At 44.0% G+C, this 16,505-nt stretch overlaps 1 protein-coding gene across 10 annotated transcripts in view; it reads left to right on the top strand.

Moving 5' to 3' along the window:
• Positions 1-16,505, top strand: part of dph6 (diphthamine biosynthesis 6) — a 96,487-nt gene that overhangs the window by 55,757 nt on the left and 24,225 nt on the right. For 5 of the 10 annotated variants that reach the window (XM_061301329.1, XM_061301330.1, XM_061301322.1 and 2 more), the window contains exons 1-5: positions 4,461-4,604; positions 4,853-4,944; positions 5,188-5,372; positions 13,747-13,820; positions 13,979-14,097. In XM_061301329.1, coding sequence (XP_061157313.1) covers positions 4,582-4,604; positions 4,853-4,944; positions 5,188-5,372; positions 13,747-13,820; positions 13,979-14,097 — 493 coding nt within the window. In that variant the 5' untranslated portion in view covers positions 4,461-4,581. Of the gene's footprint in view, positions 1-4,460; positions 4,605-4,827; positions 4,945-5,187; positions 5,373-9,349; positions 9,497-13,746; positions 13,821-13,978; positions 14,098-16,505 lie in introns of those variants that run through there. The other 5 variants (XM_061301325.1, XM_061301324.1, XM_061301326.1 and 2 more) reach the window with 3 other exon arrangements.

Below are 16,505 nucleotides of genomic sequence, written 5' to 3'. Positions count from 1 at the left end.
GACGGTCTGGCTGACCTGGCGCAGGTGACGTCGCGCCGCAAGAGGGAAAGGAAAACCGCAGATGAGAAGATGGAGAGATGAAAGGACACGTAGAAGCGGGTAATGGATTCATGTGGAAAAAGGGAGTTGCATCATGACTCGAGAGATGGCGCTTTGTTTTTCTTTCTAAGATTTGTCGGCAAGTTCGAGGCTATTCCAAATGTTCCTCCCGTTGGAAATAATGGAAATATAAATAATCTGTTCATGGATCAAACTATTTGGTGGTGGTGGTGGCGGCTTTGAATCCAAGTGACATCATTTAAATATGGAAATCCAAACATGGGGCCTTGTGATGCACTCAACGCATCAACAAACCACAAATACACACACACACACTCTGTAAAGATATGGGAGCTCGTTTTTGCCAAGCCAACTTGGCAGCCGGCGGACTTTTGCGGTCCAAGAAAAGCAAGGCGCAGCCACGAGAGGGTTGAGGCTTTTGTGTTTGCCGAGTGTCACACTTGATCACCAGGGAAAGCCATAACAGGCCCGGGAGGATCTTTGAACCTCTGTCTGTGTGTATATGCGTGTGTGTGTTTGGGGGAATTGGCAAACTCTGATGTCAGCTTCAATATTCTGATTGCAAGATCTACAGTAATACCCGATTGGGAATACATTTGGTGGCTGTCGTTGGGAGAGCAAACTAATTAGGGCGCACTCGTTTACCAACACTTTGTTATGTATACCTCCCAAATTGATAGGAGGAGATTGCATCTTGGAAAAAGAAATATTCTTTTGAGCTGTTCACTAGACCCAAAAAATTATGAGCCAGCTCAAATTGTTTTGGATTAATCTGGGGGTCTTGTGCAATTGTGGTTTTGTTGGTTGGATATGTGCGTACCTTAAAACGTCTTGGCAAAAAAGGCTGCATGACAGAAGCGAGCGTCTCTGCGAGCCATTAGTGTAAGATCCCGTATCAGCCTTTGGCTCAGGTGACGGCCGTGCGTGCAGTTTGCGTTGGCAGCGTGATAATTACCCAGACGGGGGCCTACTTTCACGGACCACATCCTTTTTGGCTGCAGCTTCACAGCAGCGAGCCTGTAATTTGGGGTGTCCGGGATGTTGGAAGAGAGGCCAGAAGATTTCACATCAAGGACAAGCGTTTGAGGAAATTACATTTGTAGGAAAGGATTTTTGCCTGGCCTGGACCCTGGAAAGTCATCTTTAACGGATAAGGAAATGATCGCTTTAGAGAGCGACGATGAAACTTGAAGAGTTCAGGGGGACATTTTGGTTACTCTGTTTTGATTGCATTGAGTTCTATGAGAAAATGAAAACCGTCCTTGTAAATCCATGTCAATATACAGTAACTGGCCACAATTTTGGAACTAGCAGTCTTTCCCGCACGCACACTTGACAGAAAAGGGAAAAACCTTTGGGTACAGAAAATGGAAATGTAGTGAACTGAATATCCAAATTAACATTTGATCCTTACTATATGATTTTACACCATTATTATAATACCCTTGTTATTTTTACTTTCTATGATGTATTTTTTGTATTTTTAATTTTTGTAAATATGACGCAAACATTCATATTTATTATTATTATTATCATACAAAGGAAAGGACTGCACATGTCTGATGCCGGATGGACTTTTTCCCAAATGCCAATTAGCCCTAAAATTGTGTAGCGTGTAATTTAATTTGGCTTGCGTAATAATGTTTTGTTTGCTTGCTTCATTTTCCATTATGCAAATGGACCAATATTTGAAATACACTACTGTATCCCCCTAGATTGAATAGAAGCCAAATCTGTCCGGTTTATCTTAATATAATCATAAATATACAAGAAGGACTGATTCAGCATTGCGTTGCTTATCTAATTCCTGATTTAAATGGTGAAATAATAGTTAGCTAAAGAAGGCAGGGGGGTGGCGGGGGGCCTTTTGAGGCGAAACATTAATCATCCGCGTATGTGAAAGCGGTTTACAAGCCAAATGGAAAGACGACGTAGGAGCCAAGTCTTCATGGGGGCACTGAGACAAAAACACTGTTGAAGACCATTTGGATCCAAAAGGCCTTTTGACTTGATTTCACGTTGTCTCAAATTTCCAATCAAGGAGCGATTAGCCTCCGACATTAATGGGCCTACTAATCCGTTTAAGCCTCTCGTGATAACAGTTAATTGTGTGTAAAAATGTGTACAGATCCCCCCGTTTGGGTTGTTTACTAACTGATTTGGATGCGGTTAGGCCCTAAAGAGGTATCATTATGTTGATGGTTCTGGAGCAAAATGAGCCCCTGATGGAGGCAACGTCAATGAGGGGAGTTAACAACGCCCGGGCAAATGTAATACAACTCCAAGATAACATTTGGTTGTCATTAAACATCATGCGGCTTCATTCATATTATTTTTCAGGGCTATTTGTTTGCATTTTGAAACAGTAACTGGAAATGGTGGAAATGAAGCGTAACAGCATCATTATAAAACATTTAGCAACTGTAAATTATATGGCAGGTAAAATTGATCAAATAGAAGGGTAACATTTTCTTACAATTACCCAAAATGTGTTTAAAGGAAATCAGCTTTATGATGAAAAAATGAATGCATAAAATACTAACTTAAACACAATTTTAATGTTCATTCTTTAATTTTTTTTTAATATTATTTTCGCACAGGTGTAAAAACTCAAGTGTACATGTGTTTACATAAAAGCCAAAGAAAATTTTAAATAGAGCCGCATATTTGATCATTTCCCGCTCATTTTTTTCTATTGATGAAAATAGAAAAGAAAGCATGATGATACCTGTGTCGTGTTTCAAAACAGTGCGTGTGTGTGCATGCCTGTTTTTGAATTGAGGCCACCAGAGAGTGCAACCTTGGCCGGCCTGTTTGTTGTGACACTCAATTTATTGTGCGGTGATTTGAGGCGCGGCTTCTTATTACAAAACTTTTTGTGTCCTTGCGCGACAGAAATTAGCTGCGGCGGGCGTGTGTAAATCACCTGTCCTATGCACAGGCTCTTTTAAGAAAAAAAGGGCCTAGGGTGTCATTTGACGCCTCGCCGCCGCTCTTTCATATTTATGCGTCTCATATTCACAACCATCGGGCTATCTATCAACACTTTTTTTTTTTTTTTTATCCCCGTTGCACCAACAATGCGGACATAAACAGTTTTTTTTTTTTTTAAAAAAACGTCAGCAAAAAAATGCTAGCGCAAGTGAAATCGGAGCCTCTTTATTTGTCTGTGTAATAAACTGTATAAATTAAAAACAATAAGCGGGGACATTTTACATTTGCTGGCATCCTAGGGGGGCTTTCCTGAAAATTGCCATAAAGGACATGGGGAAAGGGGGGGGGCTGTTTTATGAAATACAAGTGACAAAGTAGCAACAATATTGCGGCTCAAATAATGAAAACTGAAGGACGACCAAAACCCAAGAGAGTATATCACCAAAATAAGGTCATTATTCAAACACGTGTCAAATGAGCGATGCTTACTCGAGTCAAGTCATGAAAGGCTTTGCACACAATTTTCTGTGTCCAAGGGCTAAAAGGAAATTGTTACCTGTCAAGCACTGTGGCTACAAAAATACATCTGACTTTTGGGAGTTTGTGTTCTTATTGGAGCCTACCAGACAATATAAACACTGTGCATAATGAAAGGCTTCACAAGAGACTTGAGTCGATTGAGAAAATACATTGTTGCCCTAAACTGTACTTTGGGGGACTCCGTATTGATTTATTGTTATGAAAAGGGATTCCACTTCTCAGTCAAATTCTGCTCATGCACATCATGTAGATCTTGCCCCATATTCCTAAGTTGGAAAGTCAAAAAAAGTACAAGAGAATGTAGTTAAAAGCGCGAGGGTGAGGAGGTGCCTTTCTCCATTTTGTATACTCAAACAGAATGCATTGCCTTTGGCCCGCTTAGGGGCAGAAGGTGAGCGGCGCACACGAAAGCACCAGCAATTATTCGGCTCTGGCACAACAACAGAGTGCAAAAAGAGCATCAAAGGCTTTTCCTCCGAGCGAAAAAGCGCTCTCTCAGAGGAGAAACGTGCAACCTATGTGTGCAAATACTAGCGCATGGACTTTTGGGGTCTCCCTAGAGAAAAGTGAGGCAGAAGATGTGTGGCAGTGTGAAGCCATGTTGACTAGATAGGTGCGTGCATTAGTGCTCTAAATAATGCTACGCGGCCGTCCTCATAGTCCATTGAATCCTTCAAAAATCAACAGGCATTGCATTAACTGAGTTATTTTCCACTAAGACAGGATTTTATTGGTTTACATTGTAATGTTATTATAGCTTTTTTTTATTTTATTAAAAGCTAGCATGTTCTAAAATATTACTGTCATTTTTTAATTTAAATTGTTGTGTTGATTTCACGTTACAGTGACAAGAGAGAAAGGGAGAGCGAGTGGAATGCTTTACTCATGTATTTCCCTCAGGCACATTCTTGGGCACCTTGGTATGTCAGTTGGGTCCTTTCAACCCGGAAATATTGTAACGTGTATTTGTAAACAGACAAGCTCGAGCCTACCGACACCGGCTTACTGTGTTTACCTTTTAAATTAATACCCAAAGTGACTCTGAAGATGAAAGTAGTCGCTTTAATAAGGTAAATGTCATCTCACCGCTCTTTTTTAATGTTACCAAATGTCGTTTTGAAATAAGCAGAATAAATTACATTTCAGCTGTGTTATTGTCACGGTAGGAAGTAACGTAATACTCGTGACTGTACTTAAAGTATCTGAAATACAGAGCGCGTTTAGGCACCATACATCGAACTTATTACAAACTAACGTGAGCTATTATAACACACGCATATTGTATTTTCATAGTATGTTTATTATGCCATGGTTCCAGTGGGGGCAAAGACAGCTGTTACAACATGATGCAGTGTGTGGCTGCCGGGCATGACATTGTAGCTCTGGCCAACCTACGCCCTGCACACAAAGGTGAGGATGCTTTGGATTTCTTGTTGTGCTTTGTAGTGGTGTTGAAGTCTAAACATGATGTTTGTTGCCTTATTTGGCTGCGTAAGTGGGGCAAAGCATTAGGAAAATCTCTGTCTCTATTAGTTATGCGGGTTCACCAAATGTTAAGTCCAGCTAGCTTAGATGTTTTAAGAAATGCAAAAAATGGTACACCTTGTCTCTGTGCAAGCGATGTCTTGATCTTCTCACGTAACCCCCCCCCAGATGAGTTGGACAGTTACATGTACCAAACAGTGGGCCACCAGGCCATAGAACTGTACGCTGAGGCCATGGACTTGCCCCTTTACCGACGCACTATCCAGGGCTCCAGCTTGAACACTGGCAGAGACTATCAGGAGACGGAGGGGGATGAGGTGGAGGATCTTTATCAGCTGCTAAGCCTTGTCAAGGTAACTTTGTGCCCTCCACTGTTTTGAAACTTTTTTTTTTTTTTTTTTTTAAACATACTCCGTACTGTGTTTCCAAAATATAGACCCCGAATGATTATTTTCTCGGCTTCAGATCGGGTTTGGCTCAATCAAGGTTGAAGCCTTTGCTGTCGCTGTGTTGTATTTTTATGGAGCGAAATTTGCCAACGTTTTGACAGTGAACAGAAAGTTTCACGGCACACCAAACTCGCGTAACTCTTCCAGTTCCAAAGCATGTCAGCTGGCTGACGTTCGTTTCTCTGTCCGCTCTTCGCGCTTGCCGAGCTCTCCGGGCGCCACTAAACTTCTCCGGTCGGCTAAGGTTCACGACACATGTCACGCCGCTGAGATGTTTTACAAGTCGTCTTCTTTGGATTCTTATTCACTTAGTAGCCCATTAGTGGCGTCTCAGAGGGGCCTTACTTGTCTGATTCCATCTGGCCCGCTCAACGGCCGCGGTACTTTTTGCACATGTTGTAAAGTGCTGCTAAACTGCACGGCAGATGACAAACTCATGTCGTTGCTCTCAATCTGTCGTACTTGGTACGTATCTCTCAAAACGCCGTCTTGGATAATTAAAGGTTTATGTTTTATACACAAAGTTAGGAGTTGAAGCCGAGCTATTCCTATTCTTCCTTTTAAAGCCACACACATTAAAAGTCACAGATACTAGGGTGAAAGTGCTGCATGAATATAGTTGAATAATGACTTATGCAGGTATACATTAGTGTAGATTGTACCCAGAGGGCCCCCCCCCAGATGAACTTCTACTGTACCCCTTTTTCTGACAGCGTTGTACACATGTTTCTGGTATGTGGTATGATACCCCTCCCCTGTGTTCAGGCCTCTATAATTGCCAAAGACTGCTAATTTCCCAATTTCCAAGGCTTCTCGGCGCTGACCCCCTCAGTCACACAGGCCATAGATCACGGCGGTTGCAGTCCCTCGTGGGCTCCCAGACCTCCAGCGATTCCCTCGTTTAGCCCTCGCGCCGTCATCGGCAGACCCGCGATCATAAACAACAGGCTTCCTCTCGCTCTCCGAGTGAAGTCAGCCAAACAGAACTTTGTGATCTTGGACGTCTGAGGATTTTGGTCCGGCGGTGTAAATCGGATGGTTTACAAACTCGTGTCATTAGGCCAAATCAGTCTTTTTATGTTATGTTCAACACATAGGCGGTATTGTTGAGAAGTTTAAAAAAAAAAAAGAAATCACTCCTTTTAAGGACAAGCTGTTAAGTGGATAAGAAGTTTTATCTGTGAAAAGTGAGCTGTTCATAAAGTGTGATGTTTTGAAAGATTCACAAATTAATTAGAAGTTACAAGATTATTTTTGACAAATGACACCATGGCAAAAGATGAAAAATTTCTGCTGGAGTTGATGAGTTTGAGTGCAGAGCATTCTTCCCGCCCTTCCTCTTGTTTTTATTTATTTTATTTTTTTGGGGTCTGCGTGAGCCAACAGTGCCACCTATGGACCAAACCTGGAAGTGGATCTTCCACACTTGCATCTTTGGAGCCATTGAAAAGAATCAAAGGAAGAGATCATATTCTTCAGAACCTTTTGTTGACAGAGAAGAGAGGAAGAAGAATCCCAATCATAATAGCGAGGGGTTGGGGGGGGTGACGAGCCATCCATCTGCTGGCAGCAGCGCTAATGACAGCGGGACAATGCGGCCCTATCCTCGGCCTCTGCTCTCACCGCTGGCCGTGCATGGCAGCGTGCCTTTGAACCGTGTAACCCGATCCACGTGAATCGGCACAACCGGCCATCCCATCCCGTCAAGTGCTCGTCTTTGAACAATCTTGTTTTGGGCGAAGGAGAAAGAGGCAGAAGGAAAAGAGACCCTTCAAGGCCTGTATTGAGGCGTTTTCATTTACTTGACTTAGAAATATTTTCATACCACAGCTTTATATTTATTCTCATAATAGTATGGCTTTATTCTGGGGAAGATAAATAAATTATGATATTTTTATAAATTCAGTTTTCTCAAATAGAAAAAAACAGACAAATTAACCAATTTTTGTAGCATTTTTTCCCTATATATTTTTCATTATTTGAAGAACGCAGGCGGGAGTGAGAGGGGGATCAAGAAACTGAAAGTTTTGAACTCCCTTTGATTATTAATTAATAATACCCGGATTATTTTAAAGGGAGGGTCCCTGAGTGACGCTGCACTTTATTTTAAATTGCTTCAAGATTTGTGCATTCCTTCAAATTTCCCCCCGTGCTGTCTTATTGTGGATTTTCCACAACGTTTCTCTCCACATAGCACGTGGGATTCCATACTCCATGTGTGTGTGATGCGCTCTGATGTGTGATACAGATCAGCAGTGTCAGTCACCGCTGGCTGTAACGCTCAGTCCCCCCACCTCCCCTCCCCGTCGCGCCTCACCACCGCCACCCCCCGAAGGCCCGCAAAAGCCCTCATATTAGTCATATCACATCCCTCAAATCCTTTATCCTTCTCGCTGTGCTCTGTGACCTGACACAGGGGCTTTCTGTGCCCCATGACCCCCGCGTGGGCACATGTGTATGTTTGTCAGTGTATTTTCAAGGTCAGCTGAAGACAGATCATCTCGCCTGTGCGCTTGTTTTCTTTATGTAGCTTTTTTTTTTTAAATTAGTATTTTATCTTATTTCTCTCGGCAGCCATCTTGACATTGTTAAATTACACAATAGGACACTGATTCCTGAAGTAGTCCGGCCCAAAAAGCTACAGTGGCTCACTTGCTGACGATCATACCACAAAGCGGCAAAAGCACAACACTCGCGTTACTCGCCGACTTTGTTACTCGGTAACCTTTGAGCTGACGAATGCAGACAAAGACATTTAAGCTCATTAGAGTGATGAGGAAATATAGATGATCTCTACGCGCGCGTTCCCGTCCGCCAGCTTTAATTAGCGGCGGCGTGACATCTTTGTCACGCTCGACGCCGGCGTCGCCGAGGATGGAAATGTTACTTTCAAGTCGAATTTGCCGCGCTGAATTGCATTCCGCAAAACATCGCTGAGACTGATTTTCTTTTTGAGTGCGTTCTTGTGCAGCACTTTTGTTCTAATTTACATCTTGACCTTCAATAGAGGAACATTATCAACAGCTTTAACATCGGTTTTAGATAACGAAAACTTCCAAAGGTCCTTAGCGCTCCTTGACTTTTGCTTTTATTGCGTTGTCGTCACGCATTTTTCTGGATCGAGACGCTGCAAGGGATGGAGGGAAGCCGTAGAAAGGAGGCTGTCGGGCAGGCGGAAGAATCTCTTAGTTGTATCGATTCGGGAGCTGAGGTGTTGCAAAGCAAGCCAGAGCGGTGCGAACTTGCTGGAGGAGGGCGGAGGCGGGTGTCGAAATCAAACATACAGCCCTTCTCTGATTACCGGCGCGGTGCCGCATTAGACGTTCATCGGGGGGGGGTCTCAACAGGAAAATGGATTTTTCTTAAAAGCGGCTTAATACATAAATCATGACCTCAGGGGTCAGAGGCGAAGGGTTTCGGAGAGACAATCAATAAGCCAGCTAATGTGAGCTTGTTTGCGGTTCGGGGGTACCACAAAATGCTGTGCCTGGAGTGAGCTTACAAGCAGCCAAAAGTTGTTTTGTGTTGGTCCTTGTACATGTTAATGGTGCAACAGCTAACGTTAGCTTGTTTTGTGTAGCCCTAGTTGGTCGGCCCCTTGCGCGGAAATGGCGGGAAGTATTAGAAGTGGGCAGGCCCAAAGGTAAGAGCCACTGACTGCCGAGCTAGCGTTTTGGTCTTTTGGCTAGGCTGCCCGTTTTCTGTCTGGAGCAGATTTGGACGATATTCTAAAAGGACAGGTTGGGCTGAGTATTTTATAACAGACAGCTCAGCCGTCTTCAGATCCAAAATGTATTTTCTTTTATGTTGTATTTTGCAAGCCGTTCCCCACATGAAATATTTGCGGCAGGCTCCATGACCCAAGTCATAAGTTGGAAAAACACCACCTGCAGTCTGGAGAATCGGTTAAAGCGCCGTGTTTTCCTTCTGTGATGGTCGGTTGGAGTGACGCGGCGCGGACGGCAGGACGGACCGAGCGGGCCGACATGCCAAGAGCCTGGAACCTGACCTCACCAGAAACAACATTTGTGAGTGTGTTTCTGTCTGAGACACTTTTACCCCAGCTGTGACGAAGCTGGGATCAACTTTCTTTTTTCTTTTTTTTTTTACGGAAAATGTTATCCTTTTATCGGTGACAAGTAAAACCTGGAATTTTTTGGGAAGCCCTTGCATCATTTCCTCTCTTTGCAAAAACAATCGCAGTCGATCATGTGGAAAACAAAGGGACATTGTTCCACTTTCTGCAGAAAATAACTTTAGCGTATCGGTTTTCTCGGCTAGTATTCACGGGCCGACGGGCGTTTGATAAACTACCTTCCATCTTCCAGTTTTTTTTTTTATTTGCGACACAGAAATCTCCCTTCGTCCTTGGGCTTGCTGAAACCTGGTCTTTGTGCTTGCTTTGGCCGTGGCCTTCTCCGTCCCAGCCTGGTTTCTGGCAAGGCCCGTGTTTATGTATCTCTCTGAATATATCCGAGAGGAAACTCATGAAACGTTAGTCTCTTTACCTTTTTTTTTCTTTTTTTAAGATGATTTCTTACAGTCCCGTTATTCCATATACTACACTTGGGCGAGTGTGTCGGAATTGCTGTAAATGATCTGTGGGCGTGTTACATAGCGTATAATGTAATAAGCCTTTATTAGCCCAAAGGGGAACGTTCTTGTTAAAGAGCTGTAAGTGGGCACAAAGCTACCATGAGTAGTTGAGAATAAAATGAACACCAGCGATAGTGACAGCTGTACTTTATGGAAAAAAAAACAATAAAAATAAACATCTCATTGTATCTGAGGATCTAATCACGAGATCCTGTTTTGCGAGCTGTATGTTTTTTTTTTTTTTAGCCCACCAAACTGGAATGGTTGAGGACCGACGCGCGACATTTTACAAGCCCGTCAGTGAGTTCAGAGCCGTCTCTCAACAGCTGCTCAGGAAAGAAAGCCTCGCCAGTTTACCAACGAGAATGACGGTGAAAGATTTCCGGAGCTTTGCAAAGACAGCTGCTAAGCCCGCATGTCAGGTTGTACACTGCCGCATTGTACTGAGATTCGAGTCGTTGGTTTTTGAAGGACCCCTGGAAATTGAGACGACTACCTTAAAATGTTGCTTCAAACTTAAATAGCATACTGTCTGTATCTTTTCAGATTTTTTGTGGGTCGACTCTAAAACGTCACGGCACTAGGTGAAACTGGCTTCTTGGTCTGAGGTCACATTTTTTTGTGGGTCTACTACAAAATGTCACCTCACTAAGTAAAACTGGCCTTTTGGTCTGACTTCACATTTTTTGTGGGTCGATCACAAAATGTCACATCACAAAGTGAAACTGGCTTCGTGTTCTAAATTTTCAAAACACCACCGGGGTCACCTTGGGGTATATCAATCTTCACAGATGCAAAATAAGCCAACCCTAAGCTTCCAGTCAGTGCCGCGTACCCCAACTTGTCGGGACAGCCCGCCACGCCCCGGGACTGTTGGCCCGCATCGCATTAAACACAATCACTTGACCCAAGCTGGCCCTCTCCCCCACGTACGACAAGCACTTGAGCTGGCCCAGCCCCTCTCTCCGTGTTCCCTCCATGTCATTACATTACATGACGATAGGGTGGCTAGCTGATCTAATGGAGAGAACATTAAGAGTGTCCCTTCACTTACTTGATGGGCCCTGGAAGAGCTACATGGAGAGGAGGAGTGTTTGACAAGAGAGAGGGGTAAAGGATAGAGGTTAGCCGTGGCGTCGATATGATGATGGCGATACAGAGTGCGATGGTGCCCCGATGCCCTTGAGCAAGCTGTCATTCAAAGCACTTTAATTAATTTCTCTACCTTGTCGCCTTCCACTCCCCCGCCATCGCACATGCAAGAGGCAATAACATAATGGAAAGTCAGCGTCAACAACTTTGGACTCGATAAAAAGACCATTTTTTTTCTCCCCCTTTGCTTTTTTTGCATAAAGATGTCTGTCAAGGCGGCGCATAATAGTCAAAATCCGCCGACTCGGGCATCTTACCGTTGCCAGAAAGGAGGCATTTTGGAAACCCGGCATTTTGCTAAATGGAGCTTTTGTATTGCCAAGCGGTATAATTAAGACGTCACAGTGACAGCCATTGGGAGCTAATGAGGGTTCTTATGTATTCGGCTGGAATATGGAATTTTGAATTTTTCATGGTGTTCTAATTGTCAAGGTTGCTTCTGTTCCTCAATTTCGTGCAGTTTTGCTCTGATGAGCGAGTAATGCACTTGAAATTCCCTCCAACCATCATCTGAAAATATAAATAAATACATTTTATTTTTTCCTCCTGTCCTACCAATAGGTCAAATCTACGTCTTACCTGAAGGCAGCGTGACTGTGAATACAATTGAACAACTCTTTTATGTCCCTCCCAAGATGGATGTATATATAATTACAAAGTATATCAGGCACGCTACCTTGCGGTTTGAGTTTAACGGCCGTGACGTTATTTTGCGAAGCGTGCCTCCCGGCCCTAATCTCCCCCCGCAGCTGACATCTTAATAACTCAGTCCTCGTCCATCCATTTACACGGGAGACAATCCAGATGCGGGGGTAAGGAGGAGTTTAATGAATTTGACAATTAGTAACGGGAGTTAATGACCGCATGAGGCTAAGTACCCTGATGGACACGCCTAGGGGGACCGAGGACTTCCATCGCTCGGGGCCATAGATCCTCATTAATAGCTTTTTTTTTGTGCCTGATGGAGAGGACGGGGATAGTTAGGTCGAGGTTTTGTCAGAGCCCGTCCAAGCCCAGCGAGACTGAAATGTGTCTCTCATAAGAAGACAGTAGCCAAAATGGAACAAGAAGTCGGCCATTTTGTTTTTTGTTTTCCTTTGACAATTGGTGTTGATTCACTCGATAGCCCCAACCTTTCTCTTCTACTAAAACGTTTCAAGGACCCTTAGCCAAAATGGAACAGGAACTCAGCCATTTTGTTTTTTTTCCCCTTTTTTGACGATTGGTGTTGATTCACTCGATAGCCCCGACTTCGACTCTTCTCTTTGTCCTTCCTCGTCGCAATCTGCGACTCCTAATTGGCCTCTTTAGGAAGTGACAGTTGCATTTAGGCAAAAGGGTTATCATTGCATTAGACCAGAGCGCCGGCCCTGAGGCTTACCTCGAATTACACGACCGTGCCCGCAAGCCCCCTGAGCTGCTACGCCGGGCCCCGCAACGCTATCAGTCCGACTTAATTACTGTCACCGACCAGCGGGATCTGACGGTAATGTTTCTCACAACGGAGGGACCTTAAGACATACTGAATCCCGAGGCCTGGAGATGTTTAAACTCGAGGTCACGCCATTAGATCCACCTTTATCTGCGTGTTCCCCCATTTTACCTTTCACAGCGCACTGTATTTCGCACCACACCCACATTTTTTTTATCTGATTAGCATTTAGCAGGCATGCCTACTTGGAGTTGTGTGTGTGTGTATGTGTGTGTGTGTTTGTGTTCAGCAAAGCATCAGGCCCCAGGCAGGGCATGGATTTCATTTAGGAAAGTATCAAAGGTTTACACGCTGCTCGCTTTAATCAGCATGTTTATCAGGCAGAGAAAAATTGCAGGAAGCAAGCGCGGGCGGCAGGGAGGCGGAGGACGACCGCGAGGGTTATCTTAAGGACCAGTAGCCAGGGAAATTGATAATGTCTACAAGGTAATTTACTGGAGACCGCTCCCACCGCCGGCCCGGCTTTCTAATTACAGCCTGTGTAATGTGCTGATGAATCTGCAGGTGTATGTCGGACACACCGAGGGGAAGGCGGGGGGGGGCATGCACCGCTGCACCTTGCTTGTGATTGTTTGTGTGGCTTCTAGTTAGAACCTGTTCCTGTTCTTCCCTGGAGTTGTTCACTATATGGGAAAAAAATGAAAAGCAATTAGAATATTGATAAAATACACTACGGCCCCAAAAGTACAGAGAAATATTAAAAATGAGGGCAGCAAGAATACGGAAAACAGAGCGTCTACTCATTGCTAAATAAATCAATCCCCAGGGAATGTGGGTTGAACGGCCGTGCTTTTGATATGACCCGAATGTAAACATCCTGACAGTGAATGGAAAGACACGCAGCGTGTGCGCGTCGTTTTGTGTTTGTGTGTCTCGGGTCAGATTAGAAACACCATTGTAGGTTGAGCAAACAATCTTTAGCCCCCCACGGGACGCAAACGTCATTGCTGAGTGTATCGCACGTAATGTAGAAAGTGAGGGAAGTGGAGGCGGAGGGGTGAGCGTTTGTGTTTGAAGGTTCCTTCATTCTCTCCACAGGAAAAGGAGGGTGTCGACGCGGTGTCTGCGGGGGCCATTCTCTCTGATTACCAGAGGGTCCGTCTTGAAAATGTGTAAGTCTCACTCAAAAGGCTTACAACACAACTCTTTAATTAGACTCCATCCCGTAATTAGCACTCCTTGATGAGCTTTTGGAAAGAGGAAAAAAAACGTTAGGGGCGAACCACTGTAATCAAGCTCCCCTTCGCCCCTTCTCACTTTCTCCCGCAAGGTGTTTGCGTCTTGGTTTGCAGTCTCTGGCCTACCTGTGGCGGCGAGACCAGGAGTCGCTGCTCTCCGAGATGATATCATCTGACGTCCACGCCATCCTCATCAAAGTCGCCGCCTTAGGTGAGATAGCCCCCCCCCCCCCCGCCTATCATCCCTCCCCCCACGGTCAGCCATTTTACTCTCTTCGCTAAGTAGTGGCAGGAACGGGCGAATTTTGATCAGTGACTGATAGTAAGGAGGGGAGAAGAAAGCGCGAGAAGCAGAATAATGGCCTAATCGCGGATCTGCGGCTTAGCGCCGGTTGTCGGGACGTGTGCCAGAGGCAAAGGTATTGAAGCGGAGAACAATGTGAGGAGATAAGGAGCGCCGAGGGAGGAGGGCGTGCACGCTAGCTATCGTGCTAGGTGATCGCCCGCCTCCTCCCGATCCAATTTAGCCCGTCAATAAACGGCACGTGTCCCTCCGTGTCGCGCTCTCCGTACCTGATTAAAAACGGGCGAGCACTCGTTTCTGTCTCTCAACCACGTTGAGGTAAATGCGCTGTAATTCGCTGCCTGTTTTGGAGCCTGAGGGCCAGAAGATGACGAGGACTTACTATGTTCAGGAAATCAAAAAAAAAAAGTTTTCTTGTTCAAACGCTCACTTTTCTCAAAGTGATGGAACCGGCTGAGTTTCTTGCTGCGCTATGACGATTACGAAACACAAAGCATCACTTGTTAATAGAGCTGAACTATTTAGGGAAAAGTAATCACTTGTAACTCTGCTCACTCTACCATAAACAAAACTTCATCTGAAAGCGAATCCTCCACATTTTTTGGCGGATTATAATCAGAAAGAAAAATCACCTCGGGTGTCTTTTTTTTTTTTTTTTAGCGTGCAGCTAGGCCTCACTTGTCCCGCGGCACAAGTAATTAGAAAGGAGACTTTTGAAGGAAGGCCTTTAGGCAATCCTCTTCTAATTGCAGCTTTTTGGTGGGAGCAGGTCTGGGCAGTGATTGTGTGACAGCACAAACAGTCTTGTTGGAGACAGAAAAGGATTTACCTCATCATTTTCTTTTTTTCCAAAAAAAAAAGTGTGGAGGTCAAAGTTTAAGTCTCTCTATGAAATGACATCTGAAACAGCTTACGATATTCTGTCAAAATGATACGGCCAAATGCGTCCCCACGCTTTCCCGCCAAGTCAATAAAGATTAATATTCCTCCGTTTGCCGCTCGGGGAAGATAGGTGCAAATTAAAAGGGAATGGATAAAGAAAAGTATCTTTTTTTTTTTTTCTTAAGGGGAGGATATAGTTTGATGACAAATCCCCGTTGTGAAAAGACAGCTGTCCAAATGCAGGATAATCCCCTAAGTGAATTCTCCGCAAATTTGAAATCTGTGCTGATGGCGGCTTAATACCATGTAACAAGAGAAAAGTAGCGCTAGAAGAAAATGTCGTTAAAAAATTAACAAGCTCAACTGGTCACTGAATCAAAAAAAAAAACTAACAAAGAAAGGGAAATTTCACAAATATAAACAAAATGTTATTTTTTATTTGGCTAATTCAGCTTTTCATATTACACCTCATTGTCCAAATCCAATTTCTTTTGCACCTCAAAATGACAGAAAATGTGTTTCTTGTTTTCCTAAAGGCAATTGGTTCTTCTGAAAGTCACGATCAAATATTCATCTAATTAGCTAATCGATGGTGGCGAGTCAGGGCACCACAGGTCCCTCGCTTAATTGGGATTCTTCTCCCAAGACAATACAAAAATCAAAGCCTCCTTCCCCTTTTTTTTTTTTTCCGATTTCTCTTAGGGATGACAAAGTTTTATCCCAACACAATATCCGCTTTCCATAATTCCAACCAGACACTGAATTCCCGATAAAAAAAAAAAAGCCTGACAAATGTTCCAAATAACCTTCCTCTTATCGTCCGTTGTTTCGGCTCCTTCTTTGTGATAGCGAGCGAAGATGTATTGTTTTCGAGCGTCGTTTTAAAAGTGCTCACTTGACAAGGGAGGCGAGACGCTTATACTATCCATTTAGTGGGCTAAAGTGCCGCACGTCACCAATGTAATTTGGCGTGGGGGGGGATTAAAGCCGAGCTGTCACCAGATTGGGAGAAAAAGCCCGTGGACATCTGCGATAGCGCGCTCACGGCTAGGCTGGCTTGGGCTAAGACGCTATCTGCCATCTCCAGGTTTTTCCATTCAGCGAACGGAAGGGAACTCACAAGTAGTTTGAGCTAACCATGTAACTTCACACAGCTAAACCTCTTCACGGTGGGCAAAGGCCAACAAAACTTTGTTGGTTTTTTTTTGCTATGAAAGTCAAGTGGTGTCAATGCCTGCTGAAACGTGTTGACGCTATTTTCGGACCGTTTGTGCTACTTAAGGCTTTTAAATAATTGTCTCCTTGCAGATCATCAATAATTTAAGTGCATCAAATTTAATGAAACTATCAAGAAAAAAAAGAGTGGCATCCCCTCTGCAATTTGGAGCCAATTATGAAGATTTTGTTAAAAGACATGACTAATTATAGAGGAT

This window comes from Syngnathus typhle, linkage group LG16, assembly GCF_033458585.1.
Source record: "Syngnathus typhle isolate RoL2023-S1 ecotype Sweden linkage group LG16, RoL_Styp_1.0, whole genome shotgun sequence".
Taxonomy (NCBI): Eukaryota; Metazoa; Chordata; class Actinopteri; order Syngnathiformes; family Syngnathidae; genus Syngnathus; species Syngnathus typhle.
This window is presented reverse-complemented; position numbering and strand designations above follow the sequence as displayed.